The following is a 24,682-nucleotide window of genomic DNA, read 5'->3' on the forward strand; positions in this document are numbered from 1 at the left end:
AAATCTCTAATTTTTTGAGCAATTCATGTTTTAATTCTTGGATAATTGATTTAGGAACAAGTGATCACATTTGTTATACTATATCAGTTTTATATTGTGAGTTAGAATGGTTTAATATAATCATCCTTTGGGGGAAATTTTACAAATTGCTTTTTATATCAAGAATCACCGTCCTCAACAAATTTAACACAATAGATATGTAGATTTACTAGTCTTCATTTTATGAACATGACAAAAAAGCATGAACAAGGTTTCTACTTTCTACAGATGGGAAAAAAGTAGAAAAAAAATCAATAAATCACCATCATAAGACATAAATTGAAAATCATCATCTCATTCTATAAATATTACAGTACAGTCTAGTGAACAGGACTCATACTCGAAGCTTCTTTCCAGGGGTGGGCTCATCTTCATATTGGCCAGCCTCATCATTCCCTTCCTTATCCATCTTCTTTCTTGAAAGTATCTTGTTGATCTTGTGCAAATCGTTGTTGAGTTTCTGGTCCTTGTTTTGCTTACGTGTTTTCCGGCCATCTTGCATCTTCACACCAAACTGAAATGCAGCTTTTGGCATTGCTTCCTTCTGCTCGTTGTAAGTCGCCCATTCCTCTTCAGTTTCAAAGTCCCATCTATGAAGACGGCCCTTTGCCTGTCCAGACACAGTACATTTCAGTATTGGATCTTTCAACATATTGTTTGGTTATAAGCAAGCTTACCAAAATTATTTATTTTCTCAAATAGTTATTTCGAGATAATACAAGTATCAATGTATAAAGGTCATTATGCATTTTTTTTAAAATTTATATATAAATTAGTTTGCTGAAAAAATGACAATATATATTGTTACTAACCCTTCCTCCCATATCCATTTTGGACAAATCAGCTTCTTCGTCACTGTCCACTACCTCGCGGTTATATTCTTGATACCCAGGATAACATTCAGAGTAACTCTCCGAGATGAAGTTAGGATCTTTCTCACGAGCATCTTGCTCCCTCAGCTGCTGAAGTCTCTGGTCATCTCGTTTAAACACTGATCCTAAACCTCGGTCCTTTTCTTCTTGAGTCATAAAGCGTGGATCTTGTGGAGCATTTAAATCTGCTTGGACATCATAAGCCTGCATATTTTGCTGAAGATATTGATCAGGGTAAGCCAGTTGTTCAGCATACTGGTACTCCTGCCATTCCCCTTGGTAGCCACCAACCATGGCTTGTGTTTGCATTACATCATATCCATTCTAAGACCGGACAATGAAATGAAAAAAGATAGGGACTTAGAAAACCATCAAACATAACTCAAGTAGAATAAATCTTATGAAAGAGAAAAGCATAAATAGTATAACTAATTTCTGAATAGTTCTTGACTTCATATAAAATTTGGCTTATTTAACTAAAGTCCCTACAACCATGCCATCATTACCAAACCATGCCATCAAGATGGTTAGTTTCACAATTCACAATAGGTGTGGTGTGAGACTAACATATGTAGAAGATATAGGGGTACCAAACCCAATACCCAGTGCAAGACTTACACTACATTAGATGAAATAGTAGCAGAAGAGAATGCTGATGTTCATGAAGGGACCTGTGCTAAGATAGTAAGTAATCTAATGAAGATAGGGATGATATGATAACATGGGCGAAGTTCACAACAGTGACATGTTACTGAAAGAGAAATGTAGGACTGGACAGTGGATTTGAAAATGTGGGAGGTAGTCACAAGAAAACAGGTTTTAAAAAGAAAGGAAAAAACATGAGTGATGACAATGTCTATAAAACTTAAGTGTGACATTTTGTTCTCATCATGAAAAGTAAAATCGCATGATAATGTGAGAGTAGGTGCTGAAGATGATGATAATGAAGAAAATGGGAATTAAGGGTATCCAATATCCATACTAAAATATTTGTTCCATCAGCATAGAGGACGTGTATGTTATATTCGTAAAAGGAGTAGGGAAATTTTTCCAATAATGTTGCAAAGTAAACCAGAAATCCAAATCAAAATACACTGCATCAACTTACCGTTTCTTGCCACCCTTGATCCATCATTGAAGGTGGGACAGGACCATAAACAGGTTCAGTGAAATATTGAGGTCTTTCTTTGTTTCTAGGAGATTCTTCCATGTCCTCAGAGACAGGACTCGGAGGAGCAGGGATTTCATAGTTAACACCTTCACCAACAAAAATGTCATCATCTTCTTCTCTAGCAACAGCTGCAACAGCCGGACCTTGATTCTCCCTTGAAATAATAGGATTTTTCTTCAAGGGGGGTGGAGGTGGAAGGATAGATTCTCTTGCTGTTTGATTCTTTATCTCCACACCTTCAACCTTTGCCAGCTTATCCTCTTTGTCATATCCATTACCGGCATCCAAAAATTTCCCTGGGTAATAAGAGAGTATGGGGAATTTATTAACCATTAATTCTTTTTTTTTAAGTAAAGTGCATATAAGGTAGGACATAATGAATGTTATCATTCATTATTTCACTCTAATTTCTTTAACATTGAAAAGAAACAAGGGAGATAGGTGTTTCACATCATTGATCTATGCCACTCAAACTAATCAAAAGCTTTTCACCCCACATAAAAAAATGGTCATCACAAAACATTGTAATCTTCTACAAAAACCAACAATAATGCACCTAACAGAAACATACTTTTGAGTAAAACTATATGAGTTCAATATTAACATGCATGCATCTAGAAGATAATAACCATAATTCCCAAATAATCTTCCTAGAACAATACCTTTAGTATCTTTTTCCTTTTTCTTCTTCTTTAGGACCTTCCCAGAAGAACCAAGACGGAGGTATGACATGATTTTAGCAATGCGATCTAGAACAGATCCATCAACATTAACTGTAACCATTTCCTATCCCAAATAAAAGCAAAGTATATCAGGAAAATGCAAGTATAGACAAGTTGTGTAACATAAGAGAGTAAATTCATGATTACAAACCTCGGGCACTGGACAATCAGCTTTACTACGGTGCAAGGTCGTTGGAATATCATGATGGTATCCACCCTCCTACCAGATTAAACATAAGTTAAGTCAGAAAATTGATTTCAGAGAATTTAAAAAGAAAAAAAAAAAGTAGAAAGATTATAAAAAGATTGGAACCACCAGTCTACAAACGCGAGTTTTTACCCTGAACCTCGCGAATGCTCTTTCTTGTCATTACTTTGAGCATTATAATGTTAAGGTATCATTGAGATGGCAATGCGTAAGGTACTGTAATACTCATCCCCATACCCCCATTGGAAAAATATACGTACCTGCTGAATACCTAACTGCTTGTACTCATACCCAATACTTGCATTTTAACTATAATAATAAATTAACAAATAACCCACTAAAAACAAAATTGATAAGTGACAAACTATCATTAGAACTCAAATAAAACACCATTCAAAAGTCTTCAAAGAAGTGGTTCAGTGGTATTGGTTGGGACAATGAATAAGTACTCTGAAGGAGGTCTAGAAATTAACCAATAACAGTAAGTCTATAAAAAAAGACCATTCAAATATCATCAAATTGAAATCAAAACACTTTACTTGAAACATCCAAACCAACAAATATCCAAAATATTCCAATAATAGCAGATACTCATAAGGTCTTTTCTTGATCTATTACCATAGATCCATATAGAATCTTGTACAAATTTCAATGTTTATGCAAATGGTTTGTTCCATAAGATCTTCTATCAGTCATGCATGTTGCAATAATTGTATATAGCTTTTTCTTAATTGACTATTTTTTTCTTGAGGTTTGGTGGAAGAAGGGCTATTTTGAAATTCCTTTGTTTGAATCAATCCATAAGGATTTTTCAACTAGATTTTTTGTTGTTTGGGCTATGGAACAATATTACTTGAGAAGACGAACAAATGAAGAGGCAGAATCGGGAAGATAAAAACCAGTGTGTTTGGCCTAGGTTCGGGACGTGTGGAACAGCTAAATCGTCAGAGATGTAACATAATTGAGATTATGAGGGCATCTTAGTGAATCTGATTTATAACTTACAACTATTTAGCTATTTTAGCATTGTGTTCAGATTGAGATTATAACTACATATCTATGAACACAGCAAAATAAAGGCACAAAATGAGGTACAAGAAAATGCCTATGCCATCAGATTTAGGTACAGAGAGGTAAGCAAAAAGATTTTATTGATATGATATCAACTACACATTAAGAAAAAAAATTAGAACTATTTGATATTTTATTGAATAATTTCAATTGATCATATAATAAGTTTTGAATTTATATGAAACTGTGTGTTTGACCCTTAAGAAAATATGATGATAGTCGATGGTTGGATTGGTGAAATTGATTGCTTTAATGGATTATCAAGCGGAGTAACTCAACTCAGAATTTCTTCAAGAGTAAATCTAGGTAAAGTTACTCCACTTGATAACTCACTAATTTAATGTCTATAGTGACTCACTATAGACATTAAATCTTACTAATCCAACCATCAAAGTAAGAATTCTTATTGAATAATTAAACTTCAAAAAATTCATAACAATTTCATACTTCATCAAATAATTAGATGAACTCATATTCTTACTCATAATGCAGGGTTTCACCCTACATACCCTACTCATCATGGATATCTTTTGCTGGTACCTAACAGGTCCAATATCCATTGCAATGTTTTATGCACATCCCAATCAAAATAAAGACAGATGAAATATGTACTACTACTAGCGCTAGTTAAAATATCAAGTCCTATGATCATAAGATGGCTTTTTAAATTAAGTCACATGACTTGATGGTTCAATCTTGAGCCTTCTTTGTCCATACAAATATAGTCCAGATTCACTCTCATTTCTCAAATAATTATAAGATTAGGTTTCTACACACAAACAGGAGCATTTGAGGACACCTGTAAATTGCACATGGCCAAATGTTTCGTATCTTGGAGCACAAGTATACACACATACAGCTGCCAGACTGACAATACAAGCTAATTCTATGATACTAAAAGGGTAAGCAATCATATGTTCCTGTAAAACACCAGAGCTTTGTCAGCAAAATGGAAACACTCACCATATTATAAATGAATGTCATTCGACCGGGAAGGAACATCTCATTCGTCTTGCTAATGGTCTGAGGCTTGACAATCCACTGATAAACTGACTGAAACAAAGATTAAAAGAATCACTACCAACGGGTGACCATGATTCTCAAACTTGGAGCTTCAATCTCAACTTAAATTGTAAAATAATTCTCCAGTTCCTATTCTATACAAATTTACAAAAGAACCTTAGCAGTTGCTGTGCGAATTGACACTTGCTGGTCTTCCTTGGGTACTCTGTCAGAAAAATACAAACATAGCAATTTTTACTTGAAAAGTTTTAAAGGACAATAGAATGCTTTAATCAACAGCAGTACAACCACATATCTACAACTACTGGCTCGGTCACCTGGGTTTCCCGTCCCCGTCATCCCCAGCATCTGGCTTCTTAATCTCACTCCTTACTTTGTTTAGTAAAGCATAATCCAAACCTTTAACCAAATGCGTATGCTCCACATCACCTGAACAATATAATTAAAGCAAACAAGATAAGCTATTAACATAAGAGATTCAGTTAGGACTTAAATTTTTAGTTAATAAAAAATCTTTACATGTATCGATTCCACAGTCATGCAGGTGATAACAGAGACAAAGACAAACACTCTATCATAAAGCAAGCATGTCAAAATGTAATAAAAAACATAAGAACATAAACCTGAATAAGAAAAAATTATTAGAACATTTAACATAGGGAATTCTAAATTCCAATTTAACTTATTCACGCAATATTAGGATCTACGATATCTGAAAATTAGAGATCACATCACAACAGTTTAGGTTTACCATTATGCCTATGTGCACTACAAAGCTAGTCTTAATCCCTCTCCTAAAAATAAGGAGGGTGGTGTTAGACAATTAACAAACATAAAACTTTGTTGAGACTTTACGGAACATATCTGTGATGATTTACAAAGAGGTACAGAATTGCTAGTTTCAAGGTGAAAATTGGGGAATGTACTTTTGTAAGTATCATGGTTTAGGTATATTGGGTCTAATTCACAAAATAACGAAGAAATAGAAGCAGCCAATCACAAGATCCAACCAGAGGAGATGAAATGGAAGAACGCTTAGGGGTAACATTCTGATAGAAAATTACCACTCAGAACTTAGGGGATAATTTTATCGCACAACTACAAGATTGGCAATATTGTATGAGACTGAATGATGGATAGTAGAGAGACTGTGAAAAAGGAAGCTTAGTAGTGCACAAATAAAAATGTTACAACGGATAAAGTGGTCACACAAAGCAAGATAAGAGTAGGAACAAAAACAATAGAGGAAAAGTAGGGGTAGCTCCCATTGTATAAAAGATGGTAGAGACCCTGTAAGATGGCTTGGGGATTTGTGGATGACAAGAGAAATTAGAAAATAGTCCAGTAACTAGGGATAAAAGGGGACTATAGACAAAATCATTAAGAGAGCATTGCAGTTAAACAATCTATTATATATGATTTGCGATAAAGAATTACAACTTTGCTTGATACATGTAGTCAATCACGTCTAATGAGAAAAGATTCCAATTTTTGTTGTTGAACTATAGTCATGTTGAATGCACCAAAGTAATAAACCCTCCCAAAAACAAATCTTTTATAACAATTAATAATTTTTATGCACTTGCAGAAGAGACCTAAACCTTCAATAGTTAGCCAAAAGGGGGGAAAAAAAAACAAACATTTAGATAGTGTGTGTCAATTGTGGATCAAAGACAAAGATCGGTTGGTTCCAATTACGGTTAGTTCCAATTTCACTGCGTGCAGTGCAATAGCGCTGCTACTGCTGCGATTTGACAAGTGACAACACCTTGTACTAAATTGGGTATCACATAATACTATAATGCCGCTATAGTGGGTATTGAGAACAATATAACAACAACAACCAAGTCTTATCCCACTAAGTGGAGTCGGCTACACAGATCAACTTTCGCCATAATGTTCTATCCAGGATCATGGTTCTATCCAAATCATTAATCTCAAGATCTTTCTTAATAACTTATCTTATAATCTTTCTACATCTTCCTCTTTCTCCAGTTGTTTGACTTCTCTCCATCTGATCTACTCTCCTTACCACATACAGGTCTTCTCTCTACATGCTCAAACCACTTGTGTCTATTTTTCCCCATCTTTTCTACTATAGACACTACCCCAACACTCTCTAACATTTTCATTTCTAATCCTATCAGGTCTAATCTTACCACTCATCCAACACAACATACACAACACTGCTTTTAGATTAAATATTTCTTTGCAAACCAAGACCGCCATTGTTCAAATGTAGAACAAAAAATAAAGGTAAATTACGAACCTCCAAGGTACTTGCTCTTCTCAATAGATAATTTATGCGCATCAGATGACCTACAAAACATTATAACCATTAGAAAAGACTAACCACTGATACTGGGTATGCAACAACAACAACAACAACAACAACAAAAAACTGTTTTTTTTTTGTGCTGCATGTTTGATTAAAAAAATATGAAACGAGAAATATCATGGTGAAAACCTTACGTAATGTCAACAGTGCCAGGAGGAGCAACAGCATGAAACCCAAGTTCAGTTTGTTCATAATCAGGATTTTGATCTTCTCTACGTTCTTTAGCTCGATCTCTGTATTTTGGCAATTCTGGTTCTTCCGGTTTCTCTTCCCTGTACAAATTCCACTATCATACAAAATTTCACCCACGCACTTTACTATCTGCACCTCCCCCTCCATGAAAAACTGAGATTCCAGAAAACTTACTTGCGGCGAACTGGTTTGTCTTTGTGGTTTTTCTTCGATGCAGTCATGTTGGAAACTCGATTGAAACTGTTGTGAATGAAGTTTGAAGTTAGTAATGGCGGAACGTTAGATTGAATTTTTCAATTGAGATTGTTTCTGGTTTAGGGCTTTGCGAGGGAACGAGAGAAGAAAGGTTGGGAGCCACGTTGGTCACCGGTGAATGAACGGGGATTTAGGATTGAAGTTACGGAAATACCCTTCAAATGCTAAAAAAAAAAAAGAAGCAAAATCACCTTTTTTATCCATTACCTTTACCTCAGGTTTTAATGCTCTCTAACTAAAAAATTATCTATGTTAAGCCAATAATTTCTAGAAGATGTCCGTGGAAAGAAAGAGGTGGAATTTCTTGAGTTGAAGCAAGGTAATGGTACCGTAGCGGAGTATGCTGCGAGATTTTAGGAGTTGATCAAGTATTGTCCTCATTATAATAATACTATGAATGCTGAGAGGTCTAAATGTTTGAAGTTTGTGAACGGTTTGCGACTTGGCATTAAGAAGGCTATTGGTTACCAACACATTACTCGTTTTGTGGAGTTGGTTGACAAGAATTGGATTTATGATGAGGAAAGTAGGGAGAGTAGTTCCTACTACAAGTCTTTGAATGATAAGAAAGGCAAAGGACAGTACTGTAGGAAACTGTATGATGATAAGAAGAAGAAATCGAGTTATGGCGGGAAGCTGAGTGGGGGAGGATCTAGTGCTCCGGTTAAGTGCTTCAAGTGTGGTGTCGAAGTACATCGTGCTAATGAATGCAACAAGAATTTTGTTAAGTGTTTCAAGTGTGACAAGTTGGGTCAAAAAGCTGTGGATTGTAGAGTTGGTTCGGTATGACTTGCTATAATTGTGGTGAGCAAGGGCACATCAGTACCAAGTGTGACAAACCGAAGAAGGAGCAAGCGAAAGGAAAAGTATCTGCATTGTCTGGTGCTGAGACCACTGCTAATGATAGGCTAATCCAAGGTACGTGCTTTATTAATGGTACACATTTGATTGTTATTATTGATATCGGTGCAACACATTCTTTCATTTCTTTGGATTGTGCTAGGAGATTGAATCTTGTGTTATCTGACATGCGTAGAAGTATGGTTATTGATACACCTGCTATTGGTTTTGTGTCTACTTCTTTTATGTGTTTGAATTGTCTGTTGAGTATCTTTGGTAGAGATTTCAAAATTGATTTAGTTTGTCTTCCGTTGGAGAAACTTGATGTGATTTTGGGTATGAACTGGTTGGAGTTTAATCGTGTGTATATTAACTGTTTTGATAAGAAGGTTATCTTTCCTGAAATTGGTGTTACGAGAGATGTGTTTTTGTCTACTAGGCAAGTGGATGAATCTGTGAAAGATGGTGCTGAGTTGTTTATGTTGTTGGCAACTTTTGGTGTTTGTGAGAAAAGGATAATTAAAGAAGTGCCAATAGTTCGTGATTTTGCTAAGGTGTTTCAAGAGGATGTAAGTGATTTACCGTCGGAACGAGAAGTTGAATTTTCCATTGATTTAGTTCCTGGAACTAGTCCTGTATCGATGGCTCCATATCGGATGTCAGCTTCTGAGTTGAAAGAGTTGAAAAGTCAACTTATGGATATACTAGAGAAGAAGTTTATTCGTCCGGGTGTATCATCGTGGGGTGCACCTGTGTTGTTGGTTAAGAAGAAGGAAGGTTCTACGAGACTTTTATTGATTATAGACAACTGAATAGGGTGACAATTAAGAACAAGTATCCACTTCTAAGGATTGATGATTTGATGGATCAGTTCGTAGGTGCTCGTGTATTCAGTAAAATTGATTTGAGGCCTAGGTATCATCAGATTCGTGTGAAGACGGAGGATATTCAAAAAACTGCTTTTAGAATGAGGTATGGACATCATGAGTATTCAGTTATGCCTTTTGGTGTGACTAATGCACCTGGGGTATTCATGGAGTATATGAATAGGATTTTTCATGATTATCTGGATAATTTTGTAGTGGTGTTTATTCATGATATTTTAATCTATTCCAAGAGTGAAGATGATCATGTTGAGCATTTGAGAATTGTGGTATCAGTGTTGAAAGAGAAAAAGTTGTTTGCCAAGTTTTCTAAGAGTGAATTTTGGTTGAATGAAGTGAATTTTCTTGGTCATGTTATTTCGAGTGGAGGTATTTTTGTTGATCCGTCAAAGATTGAGGTTGTATCTCAATGGGAGGCTCCTAAATCTATTTCTGAGATTAGAAGTTTTTTTGGTTTTGCTGGTTATTATAGGAAGTTTATTGAGGCATTTTCTAAGTTATCTTTGTCGTCGACGCAATTGACTAGGAAGGGTCAAGCTTTTATCTGGACTTCGCAATGTGAAGCGAATTTTCAAGAACTTAAGAGAAGGTTGACTATGGCTCCTATTTTGATATTGTCGGATCCGCTAGAACATTTTATGGTGTATTGCGATGCTTATTTGATGGGTTTAGGAGGTGTGTTAATTCAAAAAGGACAAGTGGTAGCTTATGCTTCTAGGCAATTTAAAGTTCATGAGAGGAATTATCCGACGCATGATTTAGAGTTGGCCGTCGTTGTGTTTGTTTTGAAACTTTGGAGGCATTATTTGTTTGGATCGAGATTCGACGTGTATAGTGATCACAAGAGTTTGAAGTGTTTTTTTGATCAAAAGGAGTTGAATATGAGGCGAAGAAGATGGTTGGAATTCTTGAAAGATTATGATTTTGGTTTGAACTACCATCTTGGAAAGGCGAATATTGTTGCTGATGCATTGAGTAGGAAAATCATTGCATATGTCAATGTTGATGATGCGAGAGATGGAATTGTTGGAACAATTTCTAGATTTGAGTTTGGTTTGTGAAGTGACTTCTTCGTGTGCTAAGCTTGGTATGTTGAAGCTTACTTATGGTATTATTGTTGAGATTCGAGAAGGTCAGAAATCGGATTTGAAATTGGTTAACATGATGACATTGATTAATCAAGAAAAAGGTGGTGACTTTCGGATTGATGAGAATGGTATCGTAAGATGTCGTGATAAAGTTTGTATTCCTGATGTTGCGGATTTGAGAAAGAGGATTCTTGAGGAAGGGCATCGAAGTGGTTTGAGTATTCATCCTGGTACTACTAAGATGTATCAAGATTTAAGGAAACTATTTTGGTGGCAAGGTATGAATAAAGATATAGCGAAATTTGTGTATTCATGTTTGACTTGTCAGAAGATTTTCCAAGAACTGCGAGCAATTGTGAAGCGATTTGGGTCATTGTGGATAGATTAACGAAATCTGCTCATTTTATTCTGATGAGGATGGATTATACGATGGAGAGGCTTGCAAAGCTATACATCAAGAGGATTGTTTGCTTGTATGGTATTCCGTCGAGTATTGTTTCGGATAGAGATCTGAGGTTTACTTCGAGATTTTGGGAAGGTTTGCAAAGTGCTTTGGGTACTAAGTTACGTTTGAGTTTGGCGTATCATCTGCAAAGTGATGGTCAATCAGAGAGGACAATTCAGTCGCTTGAAGATCTTTTGAGGTTTTGTGTTTTGGAACAAGGAGGAGCTTGGGATAGTTTCTTTCCTTTGATTGAGTTTATGTATAATAACAATTTTCATTTGAGTATTGGAATGACACCTTTTGAATCTCTGTTTAGTAGAAGGTGTAGAACTCCTTTGTGTTGGTATGAATCTGGAGTGAGTGTTGTGGTTGGACCCGAGATAGTTTAACGGACTACGGATAAGATTAAGATGGTTCAAGGGAATATGAAGGCTTCTCAAAGTCGTCAAAAGAGTTACCATGATAAGAGGAGGAAAGCACTTGAGTTCGAGAAGGATGAACACATGTTTCTTCGAGTTACGCCGGTAACGGGTGTTGGTAGAGATTTGAAGTCACGTAAGTTGATGTCGCGTTTCATTGGTCCTTATCAAATTTTTGAAAGGATAGGGGAAGTGGCATATCGGATTGCTGTTGAAAGTATTTTGGGTAAATATTTTCTAATATATCGTATCCACAGAGACTGAGTAATATTATTGTCGTTCTATGGTCGGATTATAATGAGTTAGCGAAAAGTAATGGTTTTGATTGTTTGTTCTCAAATTGCATATAATATAATAATAATTGACTGATAAAAAGCTTAAAGACGAATAACAATGATGAATGAATATGTTGAGTTCTAGGGTTCATCAACCTATTCACATACAATAATCAATTAATCCACGAGTGAACATTATTTAAGTTACTATCTTCATTCATCCTTAAAACTGATATTATGTCTAATGATCAATCTAGAACCACCTCTACCGGTATGATATTCGATCTCTCAGAATAACTATAAAGATAAAGGGAATTAACCACGATGATTTATGAAAACTTCTTCAAAATCTCATCTCTGAGTATTAATCAACAAGTCAATGTAAAAACCTAGAGCAAAAGTATAAACCCTATCTCTCGATTGATAGTTCAACAATGATGTAAAATAAAAAGCAAGGTTTTTCATTGATAATAAAGCTTAAACAATTGTTCACAAGAATTAATCAAAGTAATTGCATCTTCATAGGTTGACTACTACCTTAAACTCAACACAATGGGGTTTAGCTCTCCATAGCCATGAAGAACACACAAGATTTCATGGAAGGATTCATCTTCATCAAGGGAATGTCTTCAATTGATGTTGAATTCTCCGTCGGAAGTTGTTTTCTGCTCTAGACTAGGACTGCTCTCTGAAATTCTTTCACCAAGGACCTCTCCTCTTATGAGGATTAGGGCTTCTATTTATAACAATTTATCCTTGTAACGCAACCATCGCGCCTCGGCACGTATTGGCGCGGCGCGAACCCAAGTGAGAAGGGATGGCGCGTCTCGCTCCTTATTGGCGCGGCTCGTCCTTTGTTTCACCTTCCTTCTTTGTGATTCTTCCTCTCTAGAAGCTCTACACCTGCGTGTTTCTTCGTCTTTACTTCTAAACTTCAATATCTGCACAAATAACACCCAAAGCGACGCAAGTTGTTCTACAATTAGCATCGAACCTCTAAAGTTCAATTCTAACTATAAAATCCTTAAAAAGCACAAGATATGTTCACTTCCATCTCAAAAGGTAGTTAATTTGACAAATGAAAACACTACTAATTCACTCCTAACAAACTCTCCCCAACTTAGAGTTTTGTTTGTCCCTAAACAAAATTACTTACCTCAATGAATACAACAAAACATACCAACAATCATGCAACAAGTTTTCCAAAAAGGTTTTTCAAGTGGTTCGATTCAGTAACCAAGTCAGATACTCTTCCTCTGCCTGCAAACTCAGAACATACACATGAAACAGATTTTGAAAGAAAATTACCTCCAGAAGTTCAAAATACTACACAATTGCAATTGAATCAGCACTAATCACTCTCATAAAAAGTATGATGAATAATAGAGGGGTTAAACACTCATCCAAACAATTAAATCAACAAGAATCCATATCATACGTTCACCATATTGTTAGCATCAAGTCCTGTGGAATCTGAGAATCAGAAGATCTTTCCAGGGTTGTAATGTGGTTTAGATTCAAAGAAAAGAAGACAATCAAGGGTTATTCCTATTCTAGGGAAGCATATGAGTCATAACTCCTTCCTTTTTCTTTATACCTTTAACTTTCTCACCCATTCCTCTTTTTCACTCGTAGCTCGATGTTTCTTTCTTTCTTTTTTCAACAACTGTTTACTTTCAAACGTTGTTCTTCTTTTGTTTCTTCTCTCTCTTTTTTTTTCAAGCTACGAATTTCTTTTGTTCTTTGCAAATCACCACCTATATACTCACTCTTCTTTTGATTATGACTCTCCCCAACTTGGAGATCAACCTGTATCTAGATTCTATTCATGCTCCCCTACTTTCTATGAAGGTCAAAGAGAAAACACATCACCAAAGTTTATGGTTGATGGTCCAAAACAAAACTTTTTATTAAGATCAAAACTCACCAGGTGTTTTTCTTGGTGCATATTATGAAATTTATCTTGACCTCAGGCTTAAAGAATGGTTAGCAAGGGATCACACTCTCACAGAAAAAAATAAGTTTTAAGATGGAATCGGCTCAAAGTAACTCTCAGATTCAAACAAATGCCTAAATCACTTCCACAAATTTCCACAAACGATGCGACAAACGGTTTAGCATAATACAAACAAGTCAAAATAATTGATGGTCTCCTGCGTATCATAAATAATGGAAAGCTTTCCTCACAATGGTTAAGGCTAAGCCGATCCAACAAAAATAATTGTGTATCATAAAGAACTTCTGCCAGTATTTACTAACAACCTACGTTTCATGCACACACTAAGAGTTTAAGTTCGAAAATTCATACCTGCCTTGTCACTTATTGAAAAAGAAAGTGAAAAATTAATTTTTTCGACAAAATTCCACTCACTACCACTTTCACGCATGTTGCTCCATTGTTGGTACTCTCATTATCTTGCTTGAGATTTTTCAATTTGCTGTGGAACTACTAATTCTAAATTGGGGACAAATAACAAAAATAAAAGCATAAAATTTGAAAAATGCAAAAGAGTAAATCCACCCCCAAACTTGAACTAAACATTGACCTCAATGTTTCAGAACAAGCCCGAGAGGGTTGACTCACAAGGGGTATTACCATATCAATTGATTCTTCCTAGCTTTCACCAGAAAGGTCCCCTTATTATTTCTTGAAATAAAAATAAACAAACAAAAAATAAATAAAACATTAGAAGTGTGGGTTACCTCCCACGAGGCGCCTCGTTTAACGTCACATGGCTTGACGGTTCATGGTTGAATCATCAACCATTGTCTATTTTTCTTGGTATTTTTCTTACCAATGTGAAGCCCCAAACGTATTTAAAGTTTGCTTGTTTGGTTTCTTCATCCTTAATTCTTACCACTTCAACTCGCGATCTCTCTTCCTTCATTTGTTTTGTCCTCTCCTCAAGAGAGATAGCCTCCTTATCCGTTAATTTCTTCTTCTGTGATAACCTATCCTTGGTGGATTTGACACATTTTGGCTTTAACTCTAAACCTTCTAAAAATGGGATGGTGATTTGCAAACGGCCAAACGTTTCCATTGGCCGAAAGTAATGACTCTCATTCCCTTCGTTATTAGGAACTTGTAGAGGAAGTAATTCCAATGAGAGTTGATGCTCCTTTGCATTACTACTCTTCTTCAACTCTAAGTCCACCATATTCTCTTTTGAAAAAGTTTCAACTTTTGAAGTTTCTAACTCATTCACAACTTCTTTGATTATATCCTCCTTTTTTGTTCCTTCGACGAACACATCAACTACTTTTTTAGGAGGTCTTGGATAAGGTAGCTTCATTGAAAGCTCATACTCAACTTCTATATTTTTCTTGACGTTTACATACTCTATATTATCCTTTTCAACAACATCTTCCTTGTCATCAACTTCCTCCTCCACTCTCTTCTTTCCAACATCCTCACCAATCACTTTTACACTCCTTATAGAAATAGTATTGCAAGTTTTTACACAAGTCGTAGGGTTTTGAAAAGTTGAGATTTGACTTACGTTTTGCTCGGTTAAGAATTTGGTAAGTTGAACATCTTGAGTTTCCCAGTTTTGTTGAATGGCTAAAGAGAAATGCATGAATTGGTTCATGGTTTCCTCTAACTCAGAGGGTCCTCTTTGATAACCTTGATTATAGTATGAAAGCCTTTGTTGTTGATATTCATGGTTAGCCATATGATACTCCATCGCATCTTCCGGTGTGCACCATCCGAGATCATGAAACTCATTAACTTAAGGTGTGAACTGTGACACACTTTGAAGGAGATACTCCATTTGTTGAAATAGGATCTCGTTTTGAGCATGAATCGCATCATTTATATTTGGGTCAAACATTCCGACAAACAAAAATCTACAAAACTAGCAAACAAGTGAAATAGCAAGAAAAAAAATAATAATAAAAAAATTAAAAATTCAAAGACTATTGCAATAACAAAATCTAAAATAAAGTAACTAACTAAAAATCGAAAATAAAGGAACTAAACTAAAAATCTAAAATTAAGTAACTAAACAAAAATCTAAAATTAAGCAAATACTAAAAATAATACGACTATTGCAATGCGTGCAATATTGACACAGTCCCCGACAACTGCGCCAATTTTTTGAAAGTATTTTGGGTAAATATTTTCTAATATATCGTATCCACAGAGACTGAGTAATATTGCTGCCGTTCTATAGTCGGATTATAATGAGTTAGCAAAAAGTAGTGGTTTTGATTGTTTGTTCTCAAATTGCATATAACAGAATAATAATTGACTGATAAAAAGCTTAAAGACGAATAATAGTGGTGAATGAATATGTTGAGTTATAGGGTTCATCAACCTATTCACATACAATAATCAATTAATCCACGAGTGAACATTATTTAAGTTATTATCTTCATTCATCCTCAAAACTAATATTATGTCTAATGATCAATCTAGAACCACCTCTACCGGTATGATATTCAATCTCTCAAAATAACTATAAAGATAAAGGGAATTAACCACGATGATTTATGAAAACTTCTTCAAAATCTCATCTATGAGTATTAATCAACAAGTCAATGTAAAAACCTAGAGCAAAAGTATAAACCCTATCTCTCGATTGATAGTTCAACAATGATATAAAATAAAAGCAAGGTTTTTCATTGATAATAAAGCTTAAACAATTGTTCACAGGAATTAATCAAAGTAATTGCATCTTCATATGTTAACTACTACCTTAAACTCAACACAACGAGGTTTAGCTCTCCATAGCCATGAAGAACACACAAGAATTCATGGAAGGATTCATCTTCATCAAGGGAATGTCTTCAATTGATGTTGAATTCTCAGTCGGAAGTTGTTTTCTGCTCTAGACTAGGATTGCTCTCTGAAATTCGTTCACCAAGGACCTCTCCTCTTATGAGGATTAGGGCTTCTATTTATAACAATTTATCCTTGTAACGCAACCATCGCGCCTCGGCACGTATTGGCGCAGCGCGAACCCAAGTCAGAAAGGATGGCACGTCTCGCTCCTTATTGGCGCGGCTCGGCCTTTGTTTCACCTTCCTTCTTTGTGATTCTTCCTCTCTAGAAGCTCTACACCTGCGTGTTTCTTCGTCTTTACTTTTAAACTTCAATATCTGCACATATAACACCCAAAGTGACGCAAGTTGTTCTACAATTAGCATCGAACCTCTAAAGTTCAATTCTAACTATAAAATCCTTAAAAAGCACAAGATATGTTCACTCCTAACAATTGCATTGCCGCCGTCACTTTCTAATCTTCATGATGTGTTCCACGTGTCTCGATTGAGGAGGTACATTGCGGATCCATCTCATGTTGTTCAATTAGATGATGTTGAAGTAAGGGATAACTTGACGGTTAATAAATCACCTGTGCAAATCGAAGATCGAGAGGTGAAAAAGCTTCGTGGTAAGGAAATCGCTTTGGTGAAAGTGATTTGGGGAGGAGTAGCCGATGGCAATATTACATGGGAACTCGAGAATAAGATGAAGGAATCGTATCCGAAGTTGTTCGTTTGAGGTGATTTTCGAGGACGAATTTTTTTTAAGTGGATGAGAGTTGTAACATCCCGATTTTATTAGTTATTTATTTAATTAATGTTATTTGGTGTTTTTATTATTTTTTTACTTATTTAATTATTATGTAGTATAATAATTATTTAATTAATTGATTATGTGTATTATTGTGTTAATTTGGCTAATTGAGTTATTAGTATAATTGGTGGAATAATGAAATAATAGATGATGGGCCTAATTAGTTAGGATAGAATGGGTGGCTAAGCCCAATTAGAAAGAAAAGAGATAGTAGGAGTTGAGTTAGGTCATTTTTTAACATTAGCTTTTGGAGAATAGAAGAGAGTAGAAGATAAAAGGATTTTGTAGGAACTTGAAGAAGAAGAAGGAGTTTAACTTGAGGTAAGGGGGAGAATCTCATTATCTGGAACTTATATGTATGCAATGTGTGATATCGATAATCATCTCTCAATTTCATAAGTTTAATAAATGTTAGGGTTTATGTGAAATCAATGGGATTTTGTGATTTGTTCAAGTTCAATGTGTTTTATGGATTACCCATAACTAGTAACATGAATATGAACTCATAACATGTGATAAATTGTTGTTTGAAATGAGTTTGGTTGGTTAAAAATCGATTTTGGTTTTGAGTTAGGGATGCTGAATTTGTAGCAGCATTTTCCCTTTCTGGTGTCGTTCGCCGGGCGGAAGGATTGCTTCGTTGGGCGAGTGTTCGCCCACAAGCCTTCGCTGGGCGAGACCAGCGGGCGAGAGGGTGACAAGTTTCTGTCATAGAGCGTCGGGCGAGCGAATGCTTTCGTCGGGCGAATATGCCCCGTTTTTTTCAAAAATTATAAACTTCATAATTTTTGATCCGTAACTCCTTTTCACGTTTCGTTCGAAGCGTTAGGAAGCTAGCAAAATTGTCTATATGGTAGGATAAGATTGGTTAGCACTTGATGAGTTAATTACAATTTTTTTTTTGTGAATAACAAATAATTATGTGTATGTGCATGGTGAATTGGTGAATTATGGATAACATTTGTTGATATGTTATGTGATAGGATATTCATCGAATTGTGTGAATGAATATATGATAATTGGATGTATTTTTTGTGAATGGATACTTGATGTGTTTTGTACAATTGATGGATAATTCAATATGTGAATTATTGTGGTATGCGGTATGTTAAGATTGTATGGATAATCTTAATTGCATATATTTTGGTGATAACTGTACATGCATTCATGGTGGCTTTGAAACATAAGCGGTGAAACTTTGGATTCACATGGTGGCTTTGAAACATAGGCGGTGAAACTTTGGGTTCACAATGGTGGCTTTGTTCCTTTGTGGTTCAGAAGCGGTGAACTAAAGGTTCATATTTTTGGAGGGCTTTGATCTTGTTCGGATCTGGAGCGTGGCTCTATTTTCGACCGGGAGCGGTGAGCTTGATACTCACATGGTACCACATGCATTGAGTCACATTTATTACATTCGAGTCACATTGTGTGCTATGTGATTGTTTTTGAATTGATGTGATTGCTTTGTGTGAATATTGAGAATTGTGCTGAATGTGCGATAACTGTGGAACTTATTCAATTATGAAGTGTGATGAAATGATAATGCTATTGTATGCTACGTTCATTGTACATATTACATATATTCATTATGATGCGTATTCTCACCCTTCTGTTTGAATGATGTTCATTGTGACATCGTGCAGGTTCAGACGAGTAGTGAGCTTGTCCGAGGAATTAGCTGAGGAGCTTTTGATCTATCGTTTTGATTAGGTAGTGAGTCAAATGCTCTGATCATGTAGCACTTGAGGGTTTATTTGAACTCGTGTTTTGGTTATTTGGATATTGTTATCTTTCCGTATTTTGACATGATAATTTGAATATTTGAAGTTGTATGGCAATGTTCCCTAGTTGTTTGATTCATATGACATGTATAAGTTGACTATGTTATATGATTTGGTAGAAGGATATAGTATGAGATATATTCATTAAAATTGTTTGAGTTTTATTCCTCCGCGTGCGATATGCATAATTAATGAAACATGAAGTTTTCAATTTGTGTTATGGAATGATCAGATGCATGTTATATGTTGGTTTTGGATTTTCATAGTGGTGAAAACAACATGTGACGCCCTTTTATTTTATTTTATGCATGTTAATACTCTGTATATATTTATATTATATCTGGGGTTAGAAAAGGGGTGTTACACGTTTGACTAAATGCGGTTGTATTTTATGTGTTGTTGCACATTATGCATTCATAACATCGGTTAGGACAAATAGTCTAGTGATGTATTGCATGATAATGATCCAATGATATTGTAGGACTTTACGGTCCAGTGATGGCCTTAATCCCATAGTGTGGATTAAGTGCAATTTATGACGTACTCTGGTTCCAAGCTGGAATCGATCCTATGGTGGAGATCTTTGGAGAATAACGATGACTAAGTCATCAATGATGTTTTTGGTACCACATGTATTGAGTCTAATGATGTTGTATTTTATTATTTGTGGCATTGCATAACAGTTGCTTTAAATGATGAGTTTGATTTATTCTTGAATTATGACGTTGTGGTATGAAAACTTGTGGTTGCTGTTATGCGGTATAAGAAGTACAAAATGCTATGTTGTTGTTTTTTTTTTTTTTTTTTTTGGCTTTATACCACCGGTTTAGTCCGGTTCGGGGGCGAGTTCTGGCATCAAGTGGTTCCATCCCCCTTCCGATCGCAGTTGCAGGGGATCGAACCGTGGTTCTCCCTACCAAGTCCAGCGCCAATCACCACTGGACCAACTAACGATTGGTAAATGCTATGTTGTTGTTGTTTATTTGCTGTAACTACTATATCTATTTCTTATGTCTTTTATAATGATTATAATTTACTCACTCTTTCTGTTTAAATGTTACCTCTACGTGGGTAATGTGCAGGTAATCAGGATTATTGCGAGAAGCTTAGATGATAACTTCAGAGTATGTTTATTTGCCTTCGATAGAATAAAGGGAGTCTTGCTCTGATACGTAACATCGGGGTTGGAATTGTTTGACGTTGCAAACATTTATTTATGTTATTTTAGAGTTTTATGTATTAATTCTGAATTGTTTATTCTATTTCGGTTTATGATGTTTTGATGGTTGAACTATCCTTTTTCGGTAGATGAAATTAATTGGAGTTTTGAAACTTATATATATTCCGCTACAAATTTTTTGAAGTGAATTAAATTAGTAGTATTAAATATGCTATCATGTTATAATTATGTTGCAACCCGTGTTACGGAGCATGATTATTGATTATATTATGTTTAATGAAGATGTGACATCCTTAGAATTGTTTTACGTTTATTTGATTTATTTAAATTATTCGTAAACAATCGCGGGGTTTTAGAAGGGTGTTACAGTCAACATCCATCTTACATTTGTAATCACACATAAACTCATAAAGTATTATTTTTAACCTTAGTTCATCGTCATTCAGGTCGTCTCCCTTGTAGATGTATGTCTCGCAACTCTTAGCAAAATAATTTTAATACCAATTGGAAAACTTATTCACATATTTTGGTATGTCAGTAGAGCTTTCAGCTTTTTACTTATTGCTCACCCGGGTCTTGAAGGAATCATTTGATATGACGATGACCTATGATCTATCTCCATGACTCTCCAAGTTATGTTCCTTATCTCCCTCGTCTTTAAATGCCTCTTACGTGATATTACAGCTTGTCTTGTGTGAGGCGCAATTAAGGGGCACGACAAAGAAGAATTTGTTTTTGAAGTTCTTCAATTAACCCATGTATCCTTCAAATAATTTACTACCTTGATTCCATGAGCATTACACACCTTAATTTTCCAATTCATTCTAATAAGTTTATAATTTTTTTTTGAATTAACCTCAATTTCATAATAATATCATAATCCTCATCACAATTTTGACCACTCATAAAATAAAATATATTAACAGTACATTAATTAAATAAATAAAACAATAAAAATGACTATTAAAAAGAGTAAAGAAAAAAAATAATACTTTGTACAACTAAAAATTAAGAAAAAAAGAATAGTGTATTGAGTAATAAGGGACGTCCAAATAACTCATATCCAAATTCAATAAATAAAAGGAGGAATTAACATGGCACTCCCCATGTTATACATGTCACTCTCCAAGGGGTAAGTTTTTACCATATTATCCATGTAAAATACAAGTTTATTTTTAAATATCCGATTTTGTGCCGGAAATTTCATATAGAAACCGGAAATTTTGTTGAATTTACCTATTTACCGCGCTAGATGATACATACCAAAAATTTAAAATTTTCAGTACCGAGTATTAGAAATTTAAAATTTTCGGTACCGAATATTAGCAATTTCCGGTACCGGATATTAGAAATTGTTGGTATGTTTCATAAGTTAAAACACATACCGGAAATTTGAAAAATACCGGAAATTTCAAATTTCCGGTAATACTCAGACTTAATATTTTTTTAAAACTTGAATAAAGTACACGGTAAAATAACAAACCGTCTTAATATATAAATAGAATAAATGTCATACATAGATGCATTACAACAAAACTACAGTTTTTGCATCATTAGAACAATTCTTCCCAATGTCTGACTTCCTAGACAATTCTTCCTAGCGTCTGAACCGACCTGCATATGCTGATTCTCTTGCTTTTGCATTATTAGAACAATTCTTCCTCCAACGATCAGTGACGGGAGGCAGTAGACAATCGGGTCTCAACTTTACCTGAACTCAATGATTACGGCTGACAAAACCAACAACAATGATTGTATGTCGACTCGTGTTGGGGGTGGAGTTATGAGAAGCGGGAAAAATGTTATGTTCATTAATATGGAAAGAGAAACAAATACAACACTGTATCTATAAGCAATAAGGTAACTCGTATCTAGAATCGACATCCATTTCTCCTTACCCAGAACACCCAAGTGTTTTACGAGGAATGAAGTACTAACATTAGAGACAGTATCATAGAACAACTTGGAAAACAAATCTTCGTGTTGTTGGATTTGAGTATGCAGCTGTCCCCGAACATCATAACATGCATCTTCCCCCATCCTAATGCAAATGAAATACAACGAAAACCACAATTACCATCTGGTTCAACATCAACAATGTCATCGATGTATAGATGAAAGAAAGCAGGAAACTGTGACAAGTACTTGGCTTTTGCAGAATTGGTAGAAGGTTTCTTACCAATCAGCATGGATGACGACTGACTCTCACTTGGTTGTGTGCATGATCTCTTCGTAGTCTGACTCCCTTACAAAGCATCAACATATTCCCACTAACTTGGATCACGATGCACATCATTTTCCTCACCTTTTCTACTATTATTAATTCCTCTCTTTGACTTGTATTTCACCAGCGATGGACACATTGAAGATGTGGATGGATAGGCAAGATCAAAAACTTTTTTCTTCAACGCCCTTTGACCCATAATATCCATAGTACTGAATTGTCGCTTCAACTCTTCGCATTCCTCTTCTAAATCCCACTTACTCTCATCAGGACTCACCTCATATTCTAAAATTTGCAATTTCATCCAAAACACGTGAATAGTTTCCAAAGGTATTGGTATGCCTAGAATCTGGTAACCACCAAGCTGACACGCACACGGTAATCCATGTGTTGTTCTAATGTAACAACCACACCTCTCCTTGCTCGCACCAGCAAATTTAAATTTTTCTAGTTCCTTTCCAACGAGTTGTATATACTGTCTTGAAACAAAACTGTGCATTTTAGAATAAAATGGAGTGTTATATGGATGCTCAATGTTGACGATACTTTTTTGAAACGACACTCTTATGGAACCTAGCTGTAACTTCAACATTGTGTTCACAACATCCCAGCTTGCACATAAATCCCCACGACTTTTAGTCAATATGTTCTTCAGTCTCCAATTTACAGACTCCACCATAGAAATCATGGACATCATATTTTCTGTAGAAGAATGTACCTGTTTGTTGTTGTGTTTCCTAAATGAGTGACTCTGTTAGTCCATGCAGCAACAAATCTTTCTTTATATGGTGTTAACCATGTTTCTTTCACATACTTGACAAATGATGGAATATCACCACATACACTCTCGAAGTGGTTGAGATGTACATCAAATTCGTCTTCTGTATTTGAATACATCATGTTGTTCCATTGATCCATGACATGTTCTTGTCTTTCTGATTTCACATACTCTTTACATTTCATGCTAACTTTTTTTGAAATATGAAACATACACAACAAATGAGACGCATTTGGATACACAAAATCAATGGCATTCATTAATGCAAGTTCCCGGTCCGTCACCATGACATATGGTAGCAACTTCTTAGAATAGAACAACTCTATAAGCTTCTCTAGTGCCCATGTAAAGTTCTCCTCCCTTTCATGTTTCAAATATGCAAAAGCAACCGAAAACGTCAATTTTTTGGATGTAACACCAACAATCTCAAGCAGTAGTAGCCGGTACCTGCACGATTAAAAACGCATTCAGCAACCAGCTCACTTAACATATTTTTAAGATGGGAGAAATTAAAATTAAAATGCTTACCTATTTGTTCTGTACGTGCAATCAAAAATCAATACTAGAGGAAACATATTCAACAACTTGACAGAGTCAAGGTGTGTCCAAAAGATATCAGCCACAATATCTGAATTTTCCTTATTTCTAGACCAACACATGTATTTCTCTTGGTGAATAAGGCTCAATAACATTTTCATTTCTGTCAGTGCACCTCTCTTGCCTAGTTTATATGTTGCTCTAGCTCGGTATATCTGAGTAATACTCGTGATATTTTCTGGGTCTTTGTCTTTCAAAGCAGACACAATGTACCTTGGTGCCATATTGTACTTCTTCATGTCATTCACAAACTTTCTTTCATCATCTTTTAGACGGCCCAAGATGTCATGACCTACCAAATCCTATCCATTCTATGACTATGCATCCCACATTTAACCACCACCTTCCAACCAATACCACTCGGAACATATCTTAGCCTAAATGGGCATCTAAGTCTCATAGTAGAATTGCCATCAGAAGGGGCCGCAACTTCATTTTTCTTTTTGTAATTCCCTCATTTGGCACATACCATAATCAATTTATCTTTCCTCCATTGCATTCCATTAGTAGAATCAGATCGAGTTGTAACAACAACAATACCATGACCTTTTCCAATTGAACGTGTCCATTCTAGAACCTTATCTCATGATTAAAAAATCTGACAATCACAAAAATGTATAGTTAGATAACTGCATCAATTTATTAAAAAAAAATTGTGTATGAAGTAAAGTAAACATATCGTATCTGTGAAGAAGTACT

General features: G+C 35.4%; 2 protein-coding genes across 2 annotated transcripts; both read right to left on the reverse strand.

Moving 5' to 3' along the window:
* Window positions 1-200: 200 nt before the first annotated feature.
* Window positions 201-8,028, reverse strand: LOC131636580 (suppressor of mec-8 and unc-52 protein homolog 2-like). The gene is made up of 11 exons (XM_058907189.1): window positions 7,811-8,028; window positions 7,579-7,716; window positions 7,376-7,425; window positions 5,424-5,535; window positions 5,263-5,311; window positions 5,047-5,136; window positions 2,956-3,024; window positions 2,745-2,868; window positions 2,020-2,378; window positions 852-1,235; window positions 201-649 (listed from the first exon to the last, which is right to left on the reverse strand). Exons 1-11 carry the CDS (start codon window positions 7,855-7,857, stop codon window positions 374-376), a joined length of 1,698 nt encoding a protein of 565 aa, XP_058763172.1. The 5' UTR covers window positions 7,858-8,028; the 3' UTR covers window positions 201-373.
* Window positions 8,029-22,654: 14,626 nt separating this feature from the next.
* On the reverse strand, window positions 22,655-24,207 carry LOC131636574 (protein FAR1-RELATED SEQUENCE 5-like). The gene is made up of 3 exons (XM_058907182.1): window positions 23,915-24,207; window positions 23,327-23,833; window positions 22,655-23,099 (listed from the first exon to the last, which is right to left on the reverse strand). Exons 1-3 carry the CDS (start codon window positions 24,205-24,207, stop codon window positions 22,655-22,657), a joined length of 1,245 nt encoding a protein of 414 aa, XP_058763165.1.
* Between the last annotated feature and the right edge of the window lie 475 nt (window positions 24,208-24,682).

The sequence above is a fragment of the Vicia villosa genome, unplaced genomic scaffold (assembly GCF_029867415.1).
Source record: "Vicia villosa cultivar HV-30 ecotype Madison, WI unplaced genomic scaffold, Vvil1.0 ctg.001790F_1_1, whole genome shotgun sequence".
In the NCBI taxonomy this organism is placed as follows: Eukaryota; Viridiplantae; Streptophyta; class Magnoliopsida; order Fabales; family Fabaceae; genus Vicia; species Vicia villosa.

Coding starts and splice junctions, on each gene's coding strand:
- LOC131636580 (XM_058907189.1), bottom strand. CDS start 7,857: ATGACTGCATCGAAGAAAAACCACAAAGACAAACCAGTTCGCCGCAA. Junction 7,426..7,578: donor CCTGGCACTGTTGACATTAC/GTAAGGTTTTCA, acceptor AATGTTTTGTAG/GTCATCTGATGCGCATAAAT. Junction 650..851: donor AAATGGATATGGGAGGAAGG/GTTAGTAACAAT, acceptor GTGTCTGGACAG/GCAAAGGGCCGTCTTCATAG.
- LOC131636574 (XM_058907182.1), bottom strand. CDS start 24,207: ATGGCACCAAGGTACATTGTGTCTGCTTTGAAAGACAAAGACCCAGAA. Junction 23,834..23,914: donor TGCACGTACAGAACAAATAG/GTAAGCATTTTA, acceptor TTAATCGTGCAG/GTACCGGCTACTACTGCTTG. Junction 23,100..23,326: donor GGAAACACAACAACAAACAG/GTACATTCTTCT, acceptor TAAAATGCACAG/TTTTGTTTCAAGACAGTATA.